This window comes from Crinia signifera, chromosome 3, assembly GCF_055691185.1.
Source record: "Crinia signifera chromosome 3, ASM5569118v1, whole genome shotgun sequence".
Classification (NCBI taxonomy): Eukaryota; Metazoa; Chordata; class Amphibia; order Anura; family Myobatrachidae; genus Crinia; species Crinia signifera.
Window position 1 is genome coordinate 291877407 of NC_139219.1, and position 27320 is coordinate 291904726.

Consider the following 27320-nt stretch of genomic DNA (forward strand, 5'->3'; position numbering starts at 1 on the left):
CGGTATGTCGTCTTCGTGGAACTTTTTAGGAAAAAAATAAAAGCCATTGTTAATGCAGAAATATGGTCCCCAAGATAGAAGTACAAACAAATTTCGGCACAAAATCAATTCTTACAAGTTCCCATACAGATACAGCTGTACCTAAAACAGAACACTGCAAAACAGAAATAAAAATCTATTTTTTTTCAGAACACAAAAGTGCAGATGTAAAACCAATGTATATATATTGTTAAAATCACTTTTATTTAAGACATGTGATTTTCGAGTTTTATTACAATACAGAACAGGGCAGTTAAATGGGGATTTATTGTGCTAGGGGAAAATACTTTTCTTATTCCCCTTTAAAAAGAGCCAAACTTGGGACAGTTAACACTGAAAATGATATAACTTTCAACATTGACCATAGGGGAAATTATAAAAGAAAAGAAAAAAAAGACCCATCCAAGCACTTGTTATAGTCAACAGTAAAACAGGTTAAAATTGTACTTTTTGTTAATTTTTTGTTTTCTTATAAAAATATTATTGTTGAATTGTATTTTACCGCATGGATATTAGACTCTGGTAAGTCCCACTATTATAAGTTTCCTTTATTCATTGTAAAATATGTACGGTTGTGTTGAACAAATTGAACAATACAAGGAATATAAAAAAAGGTGACAAACTAAAAAAAAAAGAAAAAAAAAAAAAGGAAGGAAAAACACAATGTCATAAAAAAAATTAAATAAAGATTTTTTTTCATTAACTGCAAGTGGTGAAACTGAGTGAATTTCTGCTGTCCTTGGTTTGCTGGTATCGGCTGGTAAAAATGTGCAGGACAGGTACGGTAAAAAAAAAAAAAGGGTAAATTGTTCTTTTTGATATAAAAAGAACAAAAATAAACTAAATCAAAACATTCTGTAAGGGGGTCAGGTACTGTGGATTAAAAATACAAAACCTCTGGCAAAACAATGAAACAGATGCTATAGGTCTGACATCCATTGAGTAATAAAATTCTTTACACTGGCGATTTTTTTAAACTGTGATGCTGAATGTGTTTGGCCTGGTCTGCATCCCCTCTTACGTTGCCATTTCCAGTGCATTTTGTGATATATGTTTGTACATTGCCGTGTTCGCTTACAGCTGTCCGCTTGGCTAGTTGGCAGCCAATTAGTGAAAACCAAGACTTCAACATATGAAGGCGCAAAAAAAAAAAAAAAAAAATTTAAAGTGTTTAATTATACAGCAGGAAAATAGATAAAACCAGTTGTCCATAAAACGGGCTATGTAACCAATTGTTTTCCATTTACTTCTTTGCAGAAAATTTGACCAAAATTCAAACAGCTGCGAGCAGTAAGCACGTATTGTAGCGCTGATCCAAATGTCGGTGTTTGTAGTGTTCTTGAAAGACACCAGGAGCCATTTGTAGTTCGTACAGAATCCATCAATACCGCAAGCATTTGGTTTGAACAAAATCTATGTGTTAAAAAAAGTCTTTGTTCTAATTTTCTTACAGAAGCTCACAGTATACAGGCCTTTAAACAAGAGTTCCACGTGTGCTGAACCTCAGAACATCGGCATCCCAAATCCCTAAAACACAAGAAGTTAAAATATGTAATAAGCTACACAATTACAAAGGGAAGACCCCACAATACAGTCAGACTCTCTCCTAAGTTGAAGGAGCAATTACAACCATATTGCATGATTATATCATTCACAAGTAAACTAGGGAACTTTTTTTTGGGTGAAAACATACTGCAGAGATGAACCAACTGGTCCTAGGAGATCGACATCCCAACAGGCCACGTTTTCCAGACCACCTAAGTTGGTGCACAGGCGTAGTGATTACGGTCACAGTTTTAAACGTATTGGTTAGAAATAAATGCAGCACATTCTACATATCCACAGGTGGAATGGAAAACATGAACTGTTAGTAGATTTTGAGGACTGGATTGGCCTCCCCAGTACCTGAAAAGAGACCATGGGGGTATTCAAGTCGGGATTCCGGCGGTCGGAACATTCAGTCAGAAACCCGGGCCGTTTTAGTCTGATCCAACAGTAACTAGACAGTTGAAATTTAAATGTTCCAACTGTCGTGTCAAAAAGTCTATGGATCGGCAAAAACTGCAGCGGATTGTCGACAAACGGCCATGAATTCGACAATTCAAGTCAGATTCCGACAAAACAGATTGTTAAGGACAGCATGGAATAGGCAATCGTCTAGACTTCCCGTCGAAAAAAATAGACACAGATTGAATACCCCCCCTTAAAATGCATGATTTGAATACACTTCCACGGACCTATTCCAAATGCAAATATTTTTAACTAAGGGGGGTATTGAATACGTGCAGAGTTTTCAGCCAGTGGAAAAATTGACACTTCACAACGGAACAATATGCATCATACACCTATGGAGCAACAAACGGCCACAATTAATATGGCAGTTTAGAATTTGTGAGGACATCAAACCACAAGGAATATACATACTGAATCATCTTCAATAATGGCTGCAGAGTCAAAGAAGTCTGGCCGAAGCTCTGCCCTCTCCCGTCTGTTTCGTGATGGTGGCTAGAAAACAACAAAATACACAAGAATTACAATATGCAAAAAAAATAATAATAATTGTGACAAATCGAAATAGACTGAAATCTGATCTCTGTGTTCGGATAGGTGGATCAGCTGTGTTTGAGCAATGACAGTTAAGACTTGATTGACCGGCTCATTATCACTTTCCACTTTACCAGGCTTAATACATCTGTCCCAATAAGAGAACTTGTTGCATTAGTCACCTCAAAATAAGGATGTGTGGAAAAATGAGTTTACCCTAAATGATTGCATTTTTAGAAATTACTAGTTTTGGACAGGGGAGGGGGGGATTTAGTGGGATTCAATTCTGGCTGATATTTCCAACAGTCTGAATATTGGCAATCAGTATTCCATCCTGGCCATTTTCAAATCCACAGCCGTTCCAATTGTTTGAACAGTTACATCAGTTTCAGATTTAATTCCGACTGTCGAATTGACGTTGGAAATGAAGATTGAATACCCCGATAATTGGAAGTAAACCTAGTGCATAAACTGAATGGCAGTGTCGGCCTGTGTGTGAAGAATCAATGAATATCAAAGTAGCAATCCAACAATTCTGCTCCACCGCCCTCTTCCTATTAATAGAATGTTAAGTTCTTCATAATAAAGTATCTTCGCTATCCTTTTACAAATCTCCATTTTGATGTGTGTAGGGGTGGGGGGTATATAAACATAGCTGCCACAGGCTCAGTCCTCAGCATGCCATGTGACTGGGGAAAAGGAGGCCTCACATTTAGAACAGCTCTAATGGGTGTACTCTGCTCACTAAATCGTGGGTCATGTAACTGTGGTTGCCATGGCAGCCACAACAACAAAAAAAAAGGTAAAAAGTTCATCAATAGGTCTGAACAAACACATGTAGCCACCTTGATTTATTCGAAAAGGTATTTAAAAAAAACTACTTAAGGCCCCTATACACTACTGCGACTTCTCCGAGAAGTCGCAGCAGATCCCCCTTGAACTGCCCGGCAGCTTCTCGCATTTAATACACCATATTCGGTCCTTTTGCATAGAATGTATCATATGCGACCCCAGAAAGTGCAGCCAGATCAGATATATCTATAGTGAAGCACTTGCGAACTAGGAGCTCATATCGATAAACACCAGATCAGATCTAAAACACATGCGATTTGCCCCTTTGCACCCAGTTTCTTTGCTCGACTTATCCTGCCCTTAGCTTAACTCTGTCACAATGCTCCTGCTAGTAGAACAAACCATGAATAACATTAGCATGTTTTATTATATACTATAGCCAAACCAAATACACAGCCCTCATGTTTGCCACAAGGATAAGTGTCAATATGCGGTACAGTCCAATCTGACTTGTACAGTAACTCACCAGATCAATAACCATTGTGTCCTCAAATTCCTCATTCATGTCTTCCAACTGCCCCCGTGAGGACATCATTACGTCCTCAAAAATGGGCTCTGCGTCATCCTCCATCAAACCTCGTCTGTAAAGGCAGGAAAGGTTTTGTGGATATATACACAATAAATGCAAACAGAATCATAGGTGCGGCACTCATAGCTTAAAATGTGCTACATAAACATGTCTAGCCCTAACGCACAACAGATATATCCCAGATACTTACACTGTATGCCTTACACCACTCCGCACTTTCATGTAACTCATTGATGTTCGGTCTTTTCTATTTAAGTCTTCTAACTTCTGTTGACCCAACCATGACATCTGCATCTGTGGACTATAATAAAAAATGACTGTAACTGAACCTATTCCTTCTCCCATACAGAGTATCACTAGCTTGGTCATCAATACTGCCAATGGACAGCCAGAAGCAATGATAGCAAGTCACTGCACAGCAAAACCACCCACAACTCCACTAATAAAGCAGAGTAAATAATGAAGTAAAGCCTAAATAGGGCAGTATGGTACAATTATTAGGGATAAAAAAAAAAAGTTTTAAAAATGGAGACAACTTCTTGGGATCTACCTATTAGCTAAGCAAAAGATGATTGTACAATATGTATACAAGCATTGCATACTTATGTAAGAAGTCTTGTTCCGAGCCGTGCTCCGATTCCTGCTCAGGCATCTGTTCCGGCATCTGTCTGGGATTTTCCCTCAGTACAGTGGATGTCAGTTGTGGTGTATTAAGTGCTCCTGGGGTTTGGATGGTGTCGTTCCTGGTTACCCAGGAGTTGTCAATGCTCTCTTCTGTAACACAAGGAGTAATTGCATAGAATATGAGAATGAATTCTCCATACACCGTAATCTTTCTGCATGGTGAGAGCCCGGTCACATCATACCTTCCATTCCTCTCTTTTTGTGCAGGGGAGGCCGGCCCTTCTTACTTCTAACAGAAGAGCCTTTGCTGTTGCTGCCTCCACTGTTCACAGACAACCGGTCCTCATCACTGCCTGTTACTAGGGAGTTTCTGTAGGAGATGAGCGGCAGCCAAACGTCTTCCCTTCTCTCCATCATTTGTTCTGACAGGAATTTCTCCAGATATGAATGTCTGAGTGAGAGGAGAGATAAGTCACTATAAACCTCATCTCAATGAGAACAGTTTAAGGGATGGCTGTATTAATACACAGACTAAGAGGGCCTGGTGTGTAGCGTAGTATTGAGCAGCGGCTCATTTCTTTACTTTGGTCTTAATACCAAGGTGCGTTTGTAGAACGTAAGAACCACATCTGAGAGTTGGGTGTGAGCTGCGGGCAGTGGGATAGATAATATTTATTTTGGACTTCGCGGATGTCTGGCAATGTGGGTCTCTGCAACTTTAGAGGGTATAAGGTAGTGCAAAGCGCAATAATCTATGGAACCCCCCTCACGCACTGTGTCAGTGCATTAGATATTTAGTTATAGGAAGCTTTCTGTATAAGAGAAAAAAAATCATAAGCCTTCTCTAAGAGGACAGAAGCTATTTCCAGAATAGATGAATATTCCCCATACATGAACAGATGTACTACTACACACAATCTGTATATTCTCCTCCTCCTACAGATTCATGGATACAAGCGAAGCTGCACCAGTCACCAGTAGCACTAATTGCTGCGACAACGTCATTACATTGCCAGAATCATGTATCGTGCATGTAATACTTACACCGTCTTCTTGTCCTGCCGCAAGAGCTTCGAGGAAAACTCGCTCAATACTTCCAGGAAGGCCAAATTCAGAGGGGGGTACTCCATGCCCTTGGGATTTTGGTATTTGAAAGCAAACTCTATGCCATCTCTAAATCCAGAAACACACATAAATATGGTTAGTGTAACAGTTACACAATGAATATATTCCACATACAGTACTTTAGAACCTGTATCTTTGTGTCCTCAGAGACTGTTAAGCCCTGTACACACTTACCATCTTGTAGCACTGCAGATATACAGTAGTTACCTATATCAGAGGTGGCGCTGGTCAAACAAATTAGTGCTTATACACTGAGCGATATCTGTAAGTGATGTCATTCAGTGACGTCACCAGCAATCCCCTTGTGCATGCAATCGCTAGAGATAGAGTCAGATTGAGCTGCATGCACAGATGGTGGGTGGTGGGGCTCATTAACGATGTGCGGGAGCACGTACCGTTAATGATATTGAGCATACACACTACCAGTATTATTAGAATATATAGCTCAGAAGGGACCTACTTATAATATATATATTTTTTTAATTGGTAAGTGTGTATGTGGATTAACAATGAAGCACATTACACACTGGTGACAGACAGGCATGTAACTGTACAGCTGACAAATGATCCAACTGCAGAACACCGAAACTCTAATACAAATGCATTACACATTAGCTCATTACACATTTTTAGAATGGCTTTAAAAGGTTGAGAGAAAGTTCAACACAGCTGTAATTATTACAAAGGGCCCTTAATTAATGTTAGCACGTTTGCTAAACAAATATTAACAGTAGAATTTAAAAATTGCTAAATGTAAAAGTTTCAGTATTAGGAAATCTCAAGCCGCATACTTACTTGTGTAATGTGGCCACAGCTTCCCTGGTCTTTATCTGGTCCAACCCAAAAGTGAGTGCAAACCTGCGTGCCAGCTCCTTAATACCACTAACGTGTGCAGACGTCCTGTCCAGATTGGGACCTTGCTCCTGCACCAGCTCATTGAATAGCTAGGGATAAATGAGAACTGGCGTTACAGCCTACTACACACACACCAAATGGATATTACGGTACAGGTGGAAGGGGTATGAAATGAGTGACTGGTTCCCAGAACAGGACCAATACACTGATTAAAGGGAAGGTGTGAAAGTAATGGGAAAGCTCAAGCCAGTATCACATCTTACCTGCTGTAAACTGAGGATGAGGGTCTTGGCACACTGGATCTTGTCTATCTGTCTTGTTTTACTCAGAGTTTCTTTAATGATGTCCCCATAGTCATTATAATACTAAAACAAACCGGAAAGAAAAAAAAAATTAGGACAAAAAATGATGACATACTTTTGGGTAACAATTTAATAATTACCCTCTATTTATATGGCACTGCAAGGGATCCGCATCGCCCAATTAAAAAGTACGCTAGTAAGAAAAAAGTGACTTATAGTTTAAACACAATGTAGGACAAGTACATGGTATATAAACTTAGCTACATCAAACGACATTGATATAAGTATCAGGCTGGCTGAAAACCGCAGGATTGGATTCCGTCGTAGGTAGCATGGAGTAGGTGATCGTTAAAATAAGGGTAGGAAGAGCACATGCGGAAGAGGGCCCTGCTCATAAGAGCTTACATTCTGAAGGGGAAGGGAGACAGAAAGTTGACTGAGATGGGGGTAGACCGCAAGCATAGAATGGAGGTGTTGGCTGGGTTTATGATGAAGTGGGTCTGGAAAGCACGTTTGAAGATTTGTAGAGTCTAATAGGAAGTGGCAGCACATACAAAATCTTGGCGGTAGTAGTCGGAGGAAGTAACCAGGCAGGAGAGGAGGCGTGCATTAGTGGAGTGAAGAAGCCAGATGGGAGAGTAAAGACCCCCAAACACTATGCGACATCTCCAAGGGAAGAAGTCCCATAGGATGCGCCGTGAGCCAGGATCGCATGCGGTCCATCACATGCAGTCCTTCTGCATGTGATGGATCACATGCAAGCCTGTTCCCCTTTGCCAGGAGGGGGTTCTAGTCAGAGGTGTAGCACGTACAACCTTCGACTCCGGTCTGATAGGCACGGGACCGTGCATTGGATCAGATGTCATACACATGTGATTTGGGCCTATTTCTCGGCCCGATCCACTGCTAACGGGTAAAATCGGGCCCAAATCGCATAGTGTGTGGGGGCCTTAAAGGGAGAAAAGGTCAGATGTGAATGGGAGAAGAGTGACAGCTATGTAAGTGACAGAAACTTGAAGTGTATTCTGCAAGGGAAGGGAAGACCTTGTAAGAGAGGAAAGGTGCACCTAGTACGTTTGGTGAGGACTATGTGCTGAGCATTAGCATTGAGGATAGATTGGAGTGAAGAGAGGCATTTATTATGGAGCCCTGATAGAAGATTACAGTAGTCCACTTTGGAGAGGAGCAGATTGGATAGGTTTCTATAGAGTCCTGGGTGTAACTGATCACTCATCTACTGTATTATGGTATGTGGACAATGGCAGAAGAGACTGAAGCTCACAGGATGATGTATGAGCAGGAACACAAGGACAAAAGTTGGAGGACCGTAGCACTTGACCTACAGTACTCATGTGTTCCTCATCCATGGTTTAACTGCATCCTTCCTGAAGCAACAAAGACATCTGCTTTCACATACATCTGCCTTCACATACATCTGCCAACTACTTGTAATGGAATCTGTGCTACTTTCCCAGATCAAGAATACGCACAAGATGTTGGTTGCAAAGTTCTCAAAAAACAATACAAAAATAGGAATAGTTCAGCATATAGTAGGGATTAGTACAAAACAGGAACAAATAAGCTCACAGCACTATAACAATAATGGTACCTTCATGTAGTGCTTGAAGATGTCGGCTGCCGCGTGCATGTCTACAATATCATAGATGATTAGCTTACAGAATGCGGCTAGTAAGTTTCGCCTCTTGTGCAAGGCCTCAATTTTGTTGGCTTCGTCCTCTTCATCACCCTCTGGAGACAGAGATTGGGAAACAGAAAATAAGTGAATGTCTCAGGTTCAATGTGGGGCTCAAGAAGGAGGACATGTCAGTCACGTCCTTATAGGTCGATTGTAAAAACGACTACATAGCTGGGTACAAAAGATTTGGGTGATTAGAAATATGGAGAAACACTTCCCGCTATGAAGGGCAGTAAGCAAAACACTTCCCGCTATGGTAATTCCCCCGCATAGCAGCTGGCACTCCTACAATAGAGAGTCTCCACAATGCTCAGTAACAAAAGTGACCACAAAGCAAACAGGGTTCTTCAAAAGATAAAACCAGAAGCTGGGTACACATGCTTCGAGTTTTCCCTGTTTTTGATTTGAATTTGCTTATAGAAGCAAAATCGAATCCACATCGAATTGTTTTATAGGACACTTTCGATCTGCATTCGATACAATGCGTCCTCCCGTTTTCTCAAAATCGAAAAGAAAAATACTGTGCAGCCAAGGAAATATCAAAATCGATCCAGTAAATCGAATGTGTACAATGTACCATGAATGTAAATCGAATTTGATATCTAAATCTAATGCAAAAGTGCAGATCTATTGTCAAATTGATTGGGAAGATCTAATGCTAGATCTAATAGAAAATCTAACATTGAATCAAAAGCAAAACAAAGTGTATGTACATAGCTTAAGTCTGTGTGCGAATAGATACAAAGCATATTGTGTGCCACTGTCCTATATATAGTAGAGGCTATAACCTTCTAATATTGACAGTCACTTAAATATAACACTTATTGCTTACTAGGTCTGCAGAATTATAAGCAACAGAGATGAAATACGATGCGCTGTTCCCCACAAATATAAATCAATAAAAAACTTAAAGCATTTAAAAATAGAAAATGCATACTACTTTCTGCTCACTGATGAGGGATCACCATAAATAGCATTATATTCATTGTATCCCAAACAAATAGAATATAACCTACATAACATAAATCTTTCATTTATGGACATTAAGGTATGTGGTCATTAAGTCAACAGAGTCTGGGTGAATGCATGAAAAAAGGTTGACACATGAAAAAAGGTCAACATTAGTTTTTTGTGATTTTTTTAGCCGACTTGTTTATACTTTACCACCCCAGTGGGCATAGAGGGAGAATACCGTGCCTAAACAAGACACGTTACACTGATAGTGTCCATGTCAATCTTCTGGCAGTCGACTAATAGTCAACCTAATATGCCATAACTGGACATTAAATGGTGCAATTTGAATATTTCCATAAACACTTTCATGAAACGAATGCATGAGAACTTATGGGACGTGCTGCTTGTGTTTGCACAGGATTCCTGGGGTGAAGGCAAACGTGTATGTCCCAGGCAATGAGATCATCACACACACACGGGAGCAGAGAGGGCTGATAATATAGACATCCACAGGTTCCTCTTGAACCCCACACCTTATTAAATTCCAAGTATATCACCCTTACCCATATTACACTATTGTATATGAAACAAGGAACCATTTGTGGACAAGGGCCCAAAAATAATGACTAAATAGTATTGCAGGTAGAATAAATTGGCAATACCTGTTATACAGAGAAACAGGCGAAATACATAAGAAAAAAAAAAGTAAAAATTCTGAATGGAAGATTGACAACGTGTTGCATCAGCTACGCTAAACCGTTTAAATCAGGCATGTCCAACGTTGGCCCTCCAGATGTTGTGAAACTACACATCCCAGCATGCTTTGCCACAGTTTGGCTATTAGCGAATGCTAAAACTATTGCAAAGCATGCTGGGATGTGTAGTTTCACAACATCTGGAGGGCCAACGTTGGACATGCCTGGTTTAAATCATGTATGTGACCTTGTTATTGACGATGATGTAAAACAATATTTTGTCGTGCACGTCAGCATGCAATCTCCATAAGCTTTGACTCTCTACATACATTCTCCCTGATCTTTCGCCTTATCAGATTGGATGTGTGTAAGGCATGGGTCCTCAACTACGGCCCTCCAGATGTTGTGAAACTACAAATCCCAGCATGCCTTGCCACAGTTTTAACATTCCCTTATAGCAAAACTGTGGCAAGGCATACTGGGATTTGTAGTTTCACAACATCTGGAGGGCCACAGTTTGAGGACCCATGGTGTAAGGCCTGGGCTGTAAATGCAGGGAGCTACCCCCCTATGATAGCAGTCACAATGGTTTCTGCCAACGCAGTCAGATTGCGACCTAAATGATATGCCAATTGGTTGATGAATGATCACACCCATTTGCCATCTCATTTGTTATTGTGCCAATTGATGTATTTTATCCATATGCGTCAAAATGAATAAAAACCCTGTGATGCGTTGTGTATCGAAGCTTATGTGTTTATCGGACTGTAGTGTGCCTATAAAGAAATGACAGTCCCACACTACGGATTTCTGTTTGTCTGACGAGTGCAGTGGGGATACAGACATTTCAGAGTTAATACAAAGAAAGAAATTATCCATATTTCTGCGTAAACTGGAAACGTCCCCTGAGTGGTTATTTTTTACCTTACCTGTTGACCAGTACTTTGTGTTCTCTAAAAAGCTAAATGCAGTGTTTATATAATCTCAAAGTTATTTGATAACGTTCTGTGCTCCTGATAAGAGCAACTGGAAGACAATAGTTTGTATGATCTTATAATGCATTTTGGTAACATTAATGGTAGGTGTGTCACCTAAGCAGTTTTGCTTAAATTAGGGATACCGGTGTGGTTCTAGCCCAGTCAATAAAGAAATGGCACAGCAGCTCTGACTACAAGTCAGCATGAATTAGCAGAACAGTGGGTTCTCACAGTCTATTGTTATCATAGTGTAAGACCAATGGCTAAGGACAGTGACTGGCTACATGAACAGGACCCTTCTCTTTACCCATGCTCTGGTTCTCATCATCTTGATCGATAAAGACATGATCCATGACAAAAGTGAGTAGTTCTGATTGAAGGCCTAGGTCTGGGTTGAAGATCAGCAGCATGAGGTTGTCCCTTCCAGCAGCGGTTAACTGATGGCTGAAGATCATTAGAAGATCACAGAGCAGCATGAAGGCCTAGAAGAGGAAGGTGAACATATTACTGCAAATCCTTGTCATCTACACACTCCCAACAGTTACCATGTACCAAAGCATGTTTATTAACATTTCTAGTATGCAGCACGTTACAATATTTCATTATTCGCATTACTGTTAAATGTTTCGAAATTTCTTAACTAGCAGCCTCAGACTCACTTCGCCAGGGTGGGCGCCTGTGCCCCAATGGATGTAATGAGACATTATTTAAAGAGGTGAGAACATAAATCCTATCATCATCTACATACTATGGGGCACAGGGAACACTGGGATTTCCTACATTGATCTACCCTTATTGGTGTGGAGCCCCAAGCGGTGTTGAGAACTTAAAGCCCAAATGCACAAATCAAAAGGAGTCAAACACGGAATAAACAGTAAAAGGTGTGAGGAGAGGACATAACTGCTCACTTAGTAAAGCTGCTCAGCCGAAGCACCATGCTAGGCAGAAGCAGCACCCAGGGACAGGCTGGAGTCAGCCATCAGAACAGCTAAGTGAGAAAGAGCCACCACAAAGTAGGCATGGTGGATGAAAAAGCGGGGATACCTGACCAGAGTCTGGTTTGAAGACAGCCAGCACAGCTTGTGAACTTCGTAAAGGATAACAGGAGAATCTGATCCACGGACCTCTGTGGATCTATCCAAATAAACCTTGAGAGCCCTTCCAATATCGAGAGAGGTTTCCTCTGACATACTGTGTGGGGATGCTGAAAGGTAGCACCACAGACTCCTGGTTAATCTGAAACCAGATATACCATGGGTAAGTAACCCAGGAGAGTCTCTAGGACTGCCCAACCCAAATATAAAGAAAAAACAGGAAAAGAGGGCACCAAAATAAGGCTCTCAATTCTCAAACCCTCGAGGCTTACGCAAATGGCAGTAAGCCAGCTAAGACCCACCAAACCTTGGGGATCAAATGGAGCAGATTAAATAGCCCAAATAACTAAAGACAGGCCTACCAGAGGAACAAATGGTAGCTGTACATGAAGAACACCATGCAAGAAAGTCAGAACGTCCAGCAACAGAATTTGTGGACTTTGGAAAAGGACAGACAGGGCACACAGGCAAGGACCTGAACATTTGATGAGATGAGAAATTGAGCCCCAAGTCTAGACTTGCTTGTTATAAAAAAAAAAAAGGAGAGAGGCTGAGGTTATCTGGAATGACCGATTGACCGATTGACCAAACCCTTGACAGAAGCCCACGCAGCTTACGTTTGAAAGGCTATGTGGGAAATCCGAGCACAGGACAGCTCAGGTTTTAGACAGATGACAGGTCGACATTAGTTAGACATTGACAAAAGTTAGACATGCCAACATATTAAATATCCAGACAAACTTTTTGAAACAGACTTGCACATACGTTACCATCTCAGTGGGCATAGAGTGAGAACAGAATAGTGTGCCGATCACAACAAGGCACCGTGCCCGCGACTAAAGAAAGCCTTGCAAGGGGATGTGGTACACTTATATGGTATCCATGTCCATGTTGACAGTTTACTTTTTGTCACGGTTAGACTAATGCATGACTAACTTTTGGTGACAGCCTATTGACTGTCTGACTAGACGTAGTCTGTGAGCTACACCACACCCAGACAGCTTATGGGCACTGAGCATAGTTCCTTTTGGAAAAGCATTTTGCTTTCAAGACTGAGGTCTCAAGAGCCACACTGTCAAAGTGAGTCGGGGATGGAATTACCATAAGACTGGAGATCTAGACAGGTGCAGATTGGCATCGATGGACAGGTGTAGAACATTGGCTTACCAAACTTGCTGTTGTCAATACAGAGCCACTAATTAATTTTACCCTCCAGCTTGAATGTGCTAAGTACCCAATGGGATCATTGAGACCCCTCGAGGAGAGGCATAGCCAAGTACAGAGTCCTGTACACCACATTGTTTGGGAGCAGACTCTCAGCAGTCCACCTACCCTAGAATGTCTTCTAACAAGAAATCGCATGCAAGCAGAACCAGTCCTGGATCCAAAAGGGGCATCCCTTGTCCAGGCTGGACAGAAGTAGGTTGAAGGAGGGCACTAAATCCATGGCGAGATGAGTGCCTGTGCCTTATGTGGCAGTGTAACCTGTTGAACAGGGAAATAACTTCCAGTAAAAGAGCACTGAAATTGAAACTGCGCATACTCTACCATGACTTATGTGGTGACCATTGTACTTCGTAACTGCATGCAGAATGGAAGAGCCCTATATGCTGACCAAGGAACTGCAAGGTCTGAATTTTGCCCCATGGAAGAAAAGCATGCGTAAGGCAATAACTACTAATGCCCCCAAATAGTTTTCTGGAGAAGTTGTCAAGGAAGACATGCGCCAATTGATCAAGCATCTGTGCGATAGGAGACTGTCACCAAGTGAAAGCGATCTGAGAAAATCTTTGACGACCAAGCAAGTAAAAGCAGAACTATGAGATGAGGAAGAATGCTGACACTTTTGCGAGGCAGGTGCGCTGCCAAGAACTCTGAAGACAGGAAGTGTCCAAATAGTAATACCAGTTCATTGCCCATTTTCTGAAGCAGTAAAAGATTGGTGTAGGGACCCATGCACCTCTAGAACAGGGGGACCAGAATGATGACCTTGGCAAACAGAAGAATGCGCATTGACTAAGGAAAATAATTTCTTGGAAATCCATTATAAAAGAACAGCATCTGAGGAGGTTTAAATAAAAAAATTGAAAATCAATGCGTATCTCAGAGAGAACACTTAATTGGTCCCTGTGCAAAAGACAGGTCCCCCTGCTTACCTCGGAGAGAGACGTGAGACCATCTTACAGTTTTTCCACCCAGCAACCGACGGCCTTAGCTAGCCAGGCAGTCGCATGCAAAAATATTCAACATCGGAGGTGCCTGAGACACTAGCCGCTTCATATAACGGCAAGTCGTTATCCAACTTCTTGTAAGACAGGGAAATAAAACTTACTTATTGAGGGTGCGCGTTTAGACGATCTATCCCTTTTTAGTAGTTGGTGCACAGAAACAGACCTGCACTAATCCCTGCACAGACTGCAAACTATGTAATTCATGTTGGATCTACCTAGGGCATCTGCGCAGGAGGAATGCTGACTGTGGATGGGCACACATTAGCCGGTCCACTAGCTGAGACACTACATGTGTCTAAGCCAATGCCAGCTCCTTAGTGGATGGCGTGACTTAAGTGGTCTCCCTAGTCATGAAGCAACGGCTGCATAAGCCATATCTGTCTTGATCCTGGGGAGAGAGAGTATTAACACAGGCCCTGCAAGTGTAGGACACTAGAATGCTCACCTCCTTGGAAGCCTTGTTTTTCGAACACATTAAAACATAATCCCAGCATTACCCCACACACAACGGCTAACGTAGCGCAAAAGTGGCAGTGCACCTAAAGATATTATGTAGGTGCAATCCAGATAATTAACAAATGAGAGTACCACGCATACCCATGGGTTGGTTCCTACCGGAATCAGCAGGACACGCCACCAGTACAGAAATACATGCACACAGAAAGGAGGAGGAAGAATACTACCAGGCAACTAGAACCAGGTATTGAGACAGAAGCCTGTCTCTTACCTGTCCTCCTGGGTGCCTGTGGTGGGAGTCACCAGCTCAGTCGCTGGTGCTGCCACCCTGGGGATGGGTGTCGGAGTTGCTGTGTGGGCGTTCTGCAGTACAGCGACACAGACCATGCAACAGTGAATGTAATACTGAAAGTAAGTCAAAAAATATGTAAATCGGGGGACGGTTTAAGAGTAGCACCCCCACCACAGCACATTGCCCACTCAATGTACCAAACTTAAACCGGTTTGCAGGTGATGTGGTCTGGTGAACAGGGAGTTTAAGGCTGCTGGAAAAGAACTCTTAACAGCTTGGTAACCAGACTCTTACCCAGTTTTCCCTGTGCCCTCCTATTGGTCAGGACTTGGGAGAAGAGAGTTTAAATAGTATAAAAAGATATTGCATGGTCTTACCTGCTCCTTCACTGGTGTATTTACATTGGATAGACACTGCTGGCAGATAGCTAGGAAGGTCTTCACTGTCTTTCTCAAAATCAACATATCTTCCTACAAGAAAACCATAGCATCAATCATTAAATTATCCAATCCAATACCAGATTGTACACACAATTGAAGCCATCAGAAATGAAGACAGACAATACTGGAACACTTTCTACAGCGTGACTTACTTTGGAAGGATTGCCTTCTGTAATTTTGACCAGTTGCCACAGTATAGAGTAGTGAGAGCACTGGAGAGCCTGGACACCAATCTGGACACAATGAAGAGTTATTATATTAGACAACCCCCACTTCAATCTGTCATAACAGCATTTCCACAATAGGAATGTTAGCTCACCTGCTCGATCATGCCTTCATGTTCAATTCCCGCCCTCAACAGCCTGTAACAGCTCCCAAACAAGTCCCACTTGGTCAAATCGTGAGCGCTGCAAAATAAATGACATAAGTCTTATTTTTAACTAAGATAATCAGACTTACTGCCAAGTAACAAAGCTACATTAGAAATCACGGCTGCTGAAAAAATGCTCAGGAACATGTGAAAATTGGTTAAAAAGAGCTGTAGGCATCACACTCTACTTCAAGCTTCATTTACTGGAATAGCAGGACTCAAAAAAAGTAAATACCCATAATTCAGAGCACAAATCAGTGGGAACATTTAAATCTAAACCTTATTGGACTCACCTGTATCTGGCATTGCCCCCCACATATAAAAGCAACACAACGCTCCTCTGTGACTGAAAGGTACTTAATCTCATGTCTAGGCATATAACTATTGCTAAATAGCTATATTTTTTTGTTGGATAAACTTAATGTGTGAGAGATATCACACCTGTAATTACCTTTGTCCTTAAATTATAACCAAGACAGAGAAAAGTGAAAGAAGAACCATGATAACGGCACGGCACGGATGGTGTAATGGTTAGCATTACTGCCTCACAGCGCTGAGGTCATGGGTTCAATTCCCATCATGGCCCTAACTGTGCAGAGTTTGTATATTCTCCCCGTGCTTGCATGGGTTTACTCCGGGTACTCCGGTTTCCTCCCACAATCCAAAAATATACTGGTAGGCTAATTGGCTCCCAACAAAAATTAACCCTAGAATGTCTGTGTATGCATGTACATGTGGTAGGGAATATAGATTGTAAGCTCCACTGGGGCAGGGGCTGATGTGAATGTTCAAATATTCTCTGTAAAGCGCTGCGGAATCTGTGTGCGCTATATAAGAAACGGTTAATAAATAAATAAATAAATGATAACAAAATAAAAAATCATCATACTCACTTGTGAAAACAAGTTAACCGTTTTAATGACGCCAAGACGTTATATATATCATCTTCATCAGCTTCATCTACCTGATGTTGGGAAAAAAAATGTGTTACTAGCTGAAACCAAAGGTTTGGGGGAGAAAACAAAAACTTTTTTGGTTTAAACCAATTTATTTTTCATTAACCTTTTAATCCTGTTTGTTATAATACTGTGAAACATTGCTTTGTGTACTTATGTAGTATCTGGACGCCCGATTATCGCATCGCATCCGACCAAATCGCATGCGATGCGATGGACCCGATTTTCCATAGGATTCTATGGGAAAAGGGTCCTTTTCATTTCCCCACTATCCAACTACGCATGGAGTTGGATATAAACCTGTGGAGAGCGCAGCGAGCCACCGAGCCCGAAGCGTGGCGAGCCCCGCGGATTAGTTAAAAAGTATTCCGCATGCGCTCGCCACGCTTCGGGCTCGGTGGCTCGCTACGCTTGCCACAGGTTTATGTCCAACTCCATGCGTAGTTGGATAGTGGGGAAATGAAAAGGACCCTTTTTCTTATAGAATCCTATGTTAAAATGGACTCAGTCCATTTTAACATTGAATCCTATGGAAAAATCGGGTCCATCGCATCGCGTCGCATGCGATGCGATGGACCCGAGTTTTTAATCGGGCGTCCAGATACTAGATAAGTACCCAGCTTTGTATTAGAAAACAGGCTAACATTTAGGGGTGTATTCAATCCCAGCCAAAATTTTCAGCAGGTAGGAAAAAAAACAAAAAAACAACCCTGCCTTTTTTGGGGTGAATTCGATTCGCCTATTCAATCACACTGCTGATTTTTCAACTGGGCAAAAAAAAATGAAGTATTAGCGAAAAACACATGTATCAGCAAAATTTACGCAAATTCACATGGTTTTAGTGAATTCCCAGCCGTTTCCACTTATTTTTGCTCATGCCATTTCGCTCCCCCCAAAAAGTGAAAAGGCATGGGCAAATGTACTTAAATAGAGGAACTTGATGCTAGGCAGATTTAGCACCTCTCAACTGATTTAACTCCTTATATCTTTGAGGTGTGGGATTTACTGCATTGGTTCAGTTTACTTAGATGAAGACCACAAGCAACAATGGTGAATAATACCGGGGATTCCTTTACAATAGGTTTATTTTTAAAAAAGTCAGTGTTGTGCCTGTAGTCACAGCATATTAAAAAAAATTGAACCCTGCTCAAACCATTTTTATTGTAATACTGAATTACTGTAGCCCACTTGTGTTTACTCTACACGAAAGCAACTTAGAAGCGCAAGTACCCTGACACTTACGTCTTGTAACAGATCCTCCACCGAATGTAAGAACCTGTCTACCAGCTCATCGATCAGCTGACTGTGTGCTATGTCCACTCTGTTCTGGATTGTGTACTCCTCACTGCATAGAATGCTGTAGGTTTTACTACAGGCTTCCAATACGTCCGACTCTGTGTGTTTCTCCACCACAAACTTTGTTTGCTTTAGTAAGCTGTCCAGGTGCTTTACACAAAAACAGAACAGGATTAAGTCAGCGAATACCATGTGACCTAAAAGTGAATATACTATACAACGCTTCATTGAGGGAGTTAACATTTTAGCTTCAAAACCCTAGTTTTGCCTGAAGAACTCATCTGATCCAATATGAACAATTGTAAAATGAAAGCAAATTATACAATGTAACAAATTAGTACAGAGCTGTAAAATTGATAACAGAGCGGTGGAATCTCACTAGTACAAATCTGTTAATGTACAATAAAAACAGTTTAAGTGACCCTATGCAGTATTGTAACTAGTGTCAACAGTGTAGATATCATCTAAACTGATCCTGTAGATGTGGAGAAAAACTGATACAGTATAAAACTATTATTCAGACAATATCCAATGAAACGTACAAATCTGTCCATCAGTTGTGCGCTACAAGTCATGTTACATAGAACATGAGCGCTGTTTCACAATGTAGTGCCCAGAGTCTTGGTGCTACATTTTCCATTAAAAGGCGTCTCTCAAAATTATCGTAATACATCACAAGCAGCTTAAAGAAATGTTACGCCTAAATTACGCGTGTAACTGCGGTTTTATCTGCATACGAAATGGTACCTGGCACCACTTTCACTCCAGAAAATGCTGGTACTTACCCTGGAACATAGTCCCTGGATCATGCAGGGATATTCCTGGGTTGGCCCCTTTCACACCAGCCTAGTCCCTGCATTTTCTGGTGTAAAAGGGTAATATCGCATGCGCCCTGAGCTATGGCACAAGTGCGGCTGCACAGGGACCCTCAGGTGATGCTGGAGCTTCAGATAGACTATGTAAACAGGGAAATTGCTGAAAAGGTCTCCTGGGACAGTCTGGGGAAGAGGGAGTGTCTGCACATGCGCAGCACTATTTGCTTTTTTAGATTACTAGAGGACAGATTGCGGCTCTCCAGTAGGTGTAGTACTACAAATGCCAGCATTCCTCTTGGGATTCTGTGCAGTATGACTGTGTGCAGAGGGATGGTACCAGCCCTATGTGACTCGCAGCGGCAGTTCCGTCCCCAGCAGTCATCTCACCCGGCTTCCCACCCGGACAGTGACATTCAAGCCGGGAAGCCAGGTGAGTACATTTCACACCAGCCAGTAGTCCGGGAAGGGCCCGGGACCAACCCTGCTGAAATCCCAGCAAATTCTCCAGGGAATTTGGCCCGGGAACCTTTCACACAAGCGCTAGTTGCCAGTTGTTCCCAGGCGCAACCTGGGAGTTTAGGCTGGTGTGAAAGGGGTATTACAGTGCTTTCCTTGCTGACTGCGCATGATATTTGCATCGTTTTGTAAGTAAGACATTTTAACGTAAAAAGTCGCAAAAAGTCTCTTGGTGCTAAAGTTTTACTATGGAATAGAACTGCTCTTTACTGCCCAATGAGGCTATATGTAAGTGTGGAAACATATATAATATTTTAACTAAAATACAGACCGGGCCAAAGAAATTTTTAAATATCACCTATTGAATATTTGCTGAGGTACCTTTTCCATTCGTCCAGTGCTATAAAGCTCCAGATCAAAAAACTGAGGGATTTGTAAAAGGTTTGCCACTTTCTCGGCATCAGCAGAATACTGTGAGGAAGAAAAGAGAAATGACAGGTAAGTAGCCCACAACCAGGATCAATGTCTATTTTTCATGCTGTACATGTCTGGTTGCCACCGCACATTAAACAAAAGTATAATGTTAGTTATTAGAATTAAAGGCCCCCTTACACTTGTGAGATTTGATCCAATTCAGGTGGATTGAGTCAATTTATCTGACAAAATCTGATGTGCCTGATGTGTAGGACACAATCCACAATCCCTTGCCATTGGGTATAACCAAGAGATTGAACCTCCTGCACATAGGATAAATCTCAAGTCAATCAGGTTCAATTTTTTGATCAATAAGTTGAACAAGTGTAAAGGTGGGTACACACGGAACGATGTCGGAAGCGTTCCGACATCGTTAACGAGTGTATCAAATCGTTCATCGTGCTTACACACGGAACGATTGGATACACTTGACAAAAGATTTGTCTATGATCTTCCTGCATGCAGGAAAGATCATAGACCATCGTTAACGATTCACGGGTACGCGCATCGTTAACGATGCACGGAACGATTTGAACGATTGGTCGTTCCCATCGATCGGGAACGCCCACATCGGGCTTCAAATCTATCCGTGTATACCCAGCTTAAGGGGGCCTTAAGAGTTGTGTATTGGTGTTTTGAACTTCATAGAAGAAGTTAAATAATAAAAAACAAAAATGCTGAAACAAACACTGGGTAAACACTGGGCGATATATGGATGGAACATCGGCTAGCATTACCAGCGATATGTCTGATTGGCATCATTCACAGACATTTCGCATCGGCTGTTAAACACAGTCAATGGCCTATATATCGAAAAATATATTAGGCGCATTATGATGTGTGTACGGCTGATCCCCCAAATGCTCGTACACCTGCACCGGCGGCGAATGACAGCTTAAACAGGTGGGCACATGTGAGTGCGCCCACCCAGTTGTGCATCAGGCAGGACAGATTGGGCAACGTGTATGGAGAATACATATATCTGTCAGTGTGTATTCAGCTTCAAAGAAGGGGGAGAGGGAAAAAACTTGGGGATTTCTGCAAAAACATTTTTTCGTGCTATTCAAAATACCCCATTTTTCCCATCCCCCTAAAAAAAATTGAGATTTTTTTTCTATAAGAACACATAAGAGCTGCAGATCTATGCATTTTTGCAGATGCCATCACTGAAAAAAGTGCATCATCAGGTATTTGGTTTCACCTGCCTTCAAGAATAACTAGACCGTCCTGGGTGAGGGGTAAGAGTAATTAAATACCACACAAATGGGTAGACGTATGATGCAGTGAGCCGGAGGAGAAGTGGCCCATGGCAACCAATCAGATTCTCTGTATAATTTTATAGTATCCAAATTATAGATGTCACTTCAGTGCCGATTGGTTGCCATGGACCAGTTCTCCTCTGGCTCACCTCTCCTCCCTTATCACTGCTTCATACATCTACCCCAAAGGGTCATACTATACATACAATACCATCCCGCCTGCATGTTCTCGGCCGAGCAGACCGAGAACGGGACAGGGTCACTGCTGTACAGCTTGACCCCCAGATTGAATACAAGCAACCTGAATATTATAAGATCTGCAAATATCCACTTTTATAAAGATTAGTGACACCAAATTGAGTAAGACCACAAAGCTGCTTTTGGTTAACATTTACAATCAAGGAACAGCCTTCGTATACACGTGTGCTACTGGTACCTTAGACAGCAGCATGGGAAGTGCAACAATGAAATGTTCCGTCAGCTTATTCTTGTCATCTATCTGAGTTTTTCTCTCCTTGGCAGTTAAAACCTGCAAAACAGAAAAGTGCAATAAAAGCCTGGTCACTCCTGCCTTGGAGGGACAGGGACATTACACGCTAGCCTTTCCTTTCTCAGCTTCTTTGTAAAGTAAGTGAGACACACAATCCAAAAATGAAATACATTTCTATGTTCTACGATACTATAAAAGGCTCTAGCTTACGGCATGTGTTGGAGATCATTACTCCATAAAGCAGAATAACTTATACAGGAAAGGGGAGTAATTGGGGAGATCCCTTAGTAACAGAGTCTGCCCGAGAAGGTGAGAAAATAGTTACCCTCTTGCCGGTTCCTCTTCCTACAGGCGGATGTGCTTCTGCAGCCTGCCGAATCGTACACACCATAAGCTCAATCAGCGCACTCTCCTGCCGCTCAGACATCACTGTAAGCAAAAACATCACATCTGCATCAGCGCATACACCTAGTCTAAGCAATACTACCCAAAATTAACTGTGCAGATAATCTGTATCAGACCACAATGATGTTGGAAGAGTGTCCAAGTACGTAAAGAGAGCATTGGCCTAGGAAACGCAGCCCTACCTTCCTCCCCTTGTACTGGCTCCTCCACCAGCAGCTCTGCCATACATTCCCAGTCCTTCAGAAGTTCCTGAGAACTTTCCCATAAACTGTCCACCAGGTATGCAGCATGCTCATGTAACTGTGGGATGGAAAACAGGTCTAGTCAGACAGATGATAACATAGATCATATACATTTTACTAAGGAAATAATACTAAGGGGGTATTCAATTATCTACAAACAAACATCGGGAGTGAAAACCGGTGGTTTTCTCGATATTTTTGGGGGGCTACCCAAATTTGGTAGTCTGGGGGGGAATGAACTTCCAAAAACATAGAGGTTCAGCAGCTGCAACCCTGATTACACTCATAAATGGGGCTGCTGAGTAAGGGGAAAATATCCCTGATAAGTCACAGCCCCTAATTGTATAGCCCCCAACGAGACAAGTAATCGTGGTAATTTACCATCATTAGATACCCCCTTAAAAATGTTAAATATTTACTGGCAACTACTCTATGGCCAGAAAACTAGGCTTTTGTGTGGTAGGAGATCAATATCTTACCTCACTTTCAAGGAAGAAAAGTACCAGCATTTTCACAAGGTTTCCGTTTGGGCTGCTCCGTCCTCTTCTTTTAGCCAAAGCTTCTTCTGCTTGAGGGTCGTGCCTGCTAAACAATCTAGAAACAAGATGGAAACAAAGCTGCAGAATCAGCACCTAGCAATCACAATCAGACTAATCTTTATTACACAGAGCATAGTCTGCGCGGCACCACAGCATCGCCCGGCCAAATATTCAGTGCAGGCAACCATATTCTTGCTACACTCTACACTTGGCCGTAGCAGCATATGTGTATACACACACACACTTTTTCTTGAAGTATCAATTGTATTCCTTTTGAAATACTTAATTTTACTCTCATTGGAACCCCTCCCCAGACATCGTCTTTCCAACTTTAATATACCACACAGTGCAGCATTATCATAGTGCACACAATAACCAACACAACCATCCTAATGCAGCATTACTGTGTCCCTAATACACAGATGACCTATGCACTGGCCTGAAGCATGTCATCCCAAACAATATTCTTACTTCTTGTGCAGGAATTCCCCCGCTGCTACAGCTACAGGCCGGTGTGCAGAATACACCAAGTGGTAGACGTTCTCACAGTCTTCATTGGACAAGGCCTCCTCACTGCCACTGTAATATGTAGCAAGAAGAAATAAGTGATAACACAAGAAAAATATGCAGTGCCAGTTTTCTGTAAGTATATAAAACTGATAAAATTATTACAATAAACATGCGATGCAAATGAGATTTCTGAGGCTCGCTATCCAAAAATTTATTAAAAAAAATAAAAAATAAATAAATGAGAAACTGGTGCAATTACAGGCCAACGTTCCCTGACTTTAGAGTGAGAAGAGAACATATATGGAATAGAGTCAGGAAAACTTACTGAAGAATCAGGGTGACCAGCCGAATTGCTTCAACAGCAACGTCATATTCTTTATCCAAGGTCATAGATACAATTCGGTCCTGAAAGCAAAGTGTGAAATATTAATCCCAATTTATTACTGTCCCTCAAACACAGACTTCACAAAACTGCAGCAGAATTCGTGTTTTGAGCGGCTTTCAGCTCAAAGCCGCCCAGTGTGTATGACCCGGCGGATGAGCGGTGATGCGTGCTCCCGCATCATCGCCGAAAAAGCCGCTCACCTGCTGGTATTACCAGCAGATGAGCGGCTGGGCAGGGGGAAAGCAGCTCCCCCCCCCCCCCCCCCCCCCCCCCCAGCGATGACGGCGCCCAGTGTATATGGACCTTTATGTAGGATAAGAAGATTTGGCATCTCTGGGTCCTGTAGAAATTACCACAAACGTTACGGTATCATGTTTCTGCAAACTGATATGAAATCAGCAATATTAATAGATTTCATTTGTATAAATAACACTGCTCTATAGTGTATAGAAACGCCTCTAGAAGTGGAATAAACAGTTTACCACTACCAATAAGTCATGTTTCTTGATTATATTAGTTCTAAATATGAACTTTATATCCTTCAAGCAAGCAAGAAATAAAGTATTTGCAAGCTTTCTACAAGGATGTTTGTGTATTTCATGTTTGACAGATGATTGGAGCAACTGGTGCGTTTTGTGATGTCTGCAACAACAACAATATCCATTAGAGGGCGCTATAATCCACAGCATACAAAAAAACCCTCTGAGAAGCCACTGATTGGAACGGTGACAGACACAACAATGCTGTGTATGTCAGTCTGCTTCAGGAGAACTTACATACTGGGGTAACAATAAACAGCACATTGTATGACTGTCATGAAGGCTGGATTACACAGCCATGTTATTCCCCATGTACATATAATCATGTCATACAGAAGGAAATATAAAGATTAAAAAAAATGTATTCATAAAGATAACATAATAAATACTGAAAGCATTGCAATCATAACACTCTCTAACAAAAGGTGAACTAACATCTTACATTACGGTTTCCAATATAAAAACAAAAAGAATTACAGAAAAAAAAAGGTTTTGAAAAAATATTTGGTATATATATGGGTTGAAAAACAAACTCAACCACACCTCCTCCTCCTCCTCACTGGCTGCAACATCGCTGAAGGTCTGTTTCCGGGAGCTGCACTTCCGGCCACGCAAACATGAAAGATTATATGGCGAGGATAAACATATCCGGGTTTACTGGACCTTCCAGTCACACTCTCAGACGTAAAAACAGTTGTTTCGTAAGTGCCTGGACTGCACCACGTCTACTTATATGGTGCCAGGACCTTCTTTCACACATCCATATTAAGGCAAAAAGTTTGATATACAATGGCCTCTGACATGTACCACACAAAATACGTGGTGTTGTATCATGCCCGTGCGGTCTCCATTACATTGGAAATATGGATCATCAACCTAAAAGCAGGATGGTGCAACACAGAAGTGCTATTCGAACTGCATTACAAAGAGGAGACCGTGATCATCCTGTCACATGACATTTTGCCCCCATAAAAAATAGCATGGCCACTCTGCGGCACAAAATCAATGATCATGCGCCATTGTCTCTGAGAGGTGGCAATAGAGTGAAAATAGAATTGCAGTTCGAATCTAGGTGGATATACCAGTTGGATACGCTACACATCAGGGATCTCAACGACTCCTTAGGGTTGCACCACTTTTTATGAAAGTTCAGCCAGTTCACTATTTTACCTAGGGCCCTGTGTCTAGAGTAGCATATTCTCAAGCAAAGGCCATCATATTATAGTTTTATAGTTGCGCATCATATTATAGTTTTTGCGCATCATATTATAGTTTTACAGCTGAAACCGTCACAGTCGCGTCTCCACACTAGCAGCATTTGTATAGTCTTCTATACACACAATTACCGTATAGGACTCTTCCTTATTCTTTTACAATTTTTATTTCTTGGGTCCTTATTACAATTTATTTTTTGGGGTCCTATATAAAATTTAAAAAGTTTCCAGTACTTAGGTCACATCCAAAGAATTTTGTCGTTCTTCATATTTTATGTTTTGACGCACATCAAAATCCAGATTCAGAGTATTTAGTGGGTTCTAGTGGTTATGGTGCACTTTGTTTGTAGCACTGTTTTCTAATATTAAATACATGAGTAATATAATTGGTGTGCACTTCTATGTTTTTATGTAGTTGTGTGGATTTCTTTTGTCACAATTTAAAAAAAATTTAACGATAGATATATATATATATATATACACACACACACAATATATATATATATATATATATATATATATATATATATATATATATATATATATACACATACACACACACACACACACACACACACATACTTCTATTAATTTAGATTTAACACATTATTGTGATGCTCTGGTTAAATTTTTTGTATATTACGAATGGATTTTTATAGTTTCTTTGGTGACATGTGATCAGTTTGACACTGGGTGCCGGCCCGTGGGCGTCACTTCTGGTTCCTTGACTGTAAGTGTGGTTTGCGGAAACAGACCTGCAGCAGCGGTGTTGGCACCAGTAAGGTGGAGGTGGGTGTAAGTTTGGTAGCTATAAATGTTCACTTGGTGTTTCATTTAATTGTTCTGATGAAAGGGAACATGACCCCAAAATGTTAATAAATTGAAGTGGATTTCACCATTTTTTTTCACAGGATCTAGAGTGCAGCCGTAAGTCCGTCAACCTTGATAAAAATGATTGTTCTGCATTGAAATGTGTGATTGCCAACATGTACCTGTATTGCTATACAATATAAGTCCACAGAGTGCCACAGCCTTTCTTCACATCTATCTGGATTTCCTCTAGGCTTGTCCAACCTGCGGCCCTCCAGATGTGCTAAAACTACACATCCCAGCATGCATTGCCATCATTCTAGCATTTCCTAATAGCCAAATTGTGGCAAGGCATGCTGGGATGTGTAGTTTTAGCACATCTGGAGGGCCGCAGGTTGGACAAGCAAGGGAACCCAGGCAACAACTATATATCCACACACAAGTGTGTGCGGGCTCTACACAGATCGGGGTGTTCTAAACGCCCATCATGTGTGACCTGCACTTCATGGAGCTTAGTACAAACACTAAGGGTGAGATTTAGTAGGATGAGAGATTCAAAAAGTGAGAGATTTGGTAAAAAAATCTCCAGTTTTTTTAAAGCGGCAATCATTTACACTGCAAAACCAGTTTGATTTTGCAGTGTAAATGATTGCCGCTTTAAAAAAACTGGAGATTTCTTACCAAATCTCTCACTTTTTGAATCTCTCATCCTATTAAATCTCACCCTAAGCATCCACACACTAGCAATAAGTACAAGATTAATCATGTGCTTACTCTTCCCAATCTGTTGTTTATTTGATAGTCTGTACATGCGGATTATATTACGTCGGGCAGACTATCATATAGTTTCCCAAA

At 41.5% G+C, this 27320-nt stretch overlaps 1 protein-coding gene across 4 annotated transcripts in view; it reads right to left on the reverse strand.

The window, feature by feature from the left end:
* Positions 1-222: 222 nt before the first annotated feature.
* The window catches only part of STAG1 (STAG1 cohesin complex component), a 124840-nt gene continuing 97742 nt past the window's right edge, over positions 223-27320 (reverse strand). For all 4 annotated transcript variants that reach the window (XM_083178450.1, XM_083178451.1, XM_083178452.1 and 1 more), the window contains exons 12-34: positions 23843-23922; positions 23479-23586; positions 22948-23062; positions 22409-22526; positions 22147-22250; positions 21768-21860; positions 19980-20069; positions 18274-18477; positions 16969-17039; positions 16025-16112; positions 15858-15938; positions 15643-15735; positions 11500-11674; positions 8480-8619; positions 6832-6933; positions 6509-6657; positions 5633-5761; positions 4831-5039; positions 4567-4738; positions 4155-4265; positions 3902-4016; positions 2464-2544; positions 223-1566 (exon numbers count right to left, since the gene is read on the reverse strand). In XM_083178450.1, coding sequence (XP_083034576.1) covers positions 1543-1566; positions 2464-2544; positions 3902-4016; positions 4155-4265; positions 4567-4738; positions 4831-5039; positions 5633-5761; positions 6509-6657; positions 6832-6933; positions 8480-8619; positions 11500-11674; positions 15643-15735; positions 15858-15938; positions 16025-16112; positions 16969-17039; positions 18274-18477; positions 19980-20069; positions 21768-21860; positions 22147-22250; positions 22409-22526; positions 22948-23062; positions 23479-23586; positions 23843-23922 — 2652 coding nt within the window. In that variant the 3' untranslated portion in view covers positions 223-1542. The remainder of the gene's footprint in view (positions 1567-2463; positions 2545-3901; positions 4017-4154; positions 4266-4566; positions 4739-4830; positions 5040-5632; positions 5762-6508; positions 6658-6831; positions 6934-8479; positions 8620-11499; positions 11675-15642; positions 15736-15857; positions 15939-16024; positions 16113-16968; positions 17040-18273; positions 18478-19979; positions 20070-21767; positions 21861-22146; positions 22251-22408; positions 22527-22947; positions 23063-23478; positions 23587-23842; positions 23923-27320) is intronic.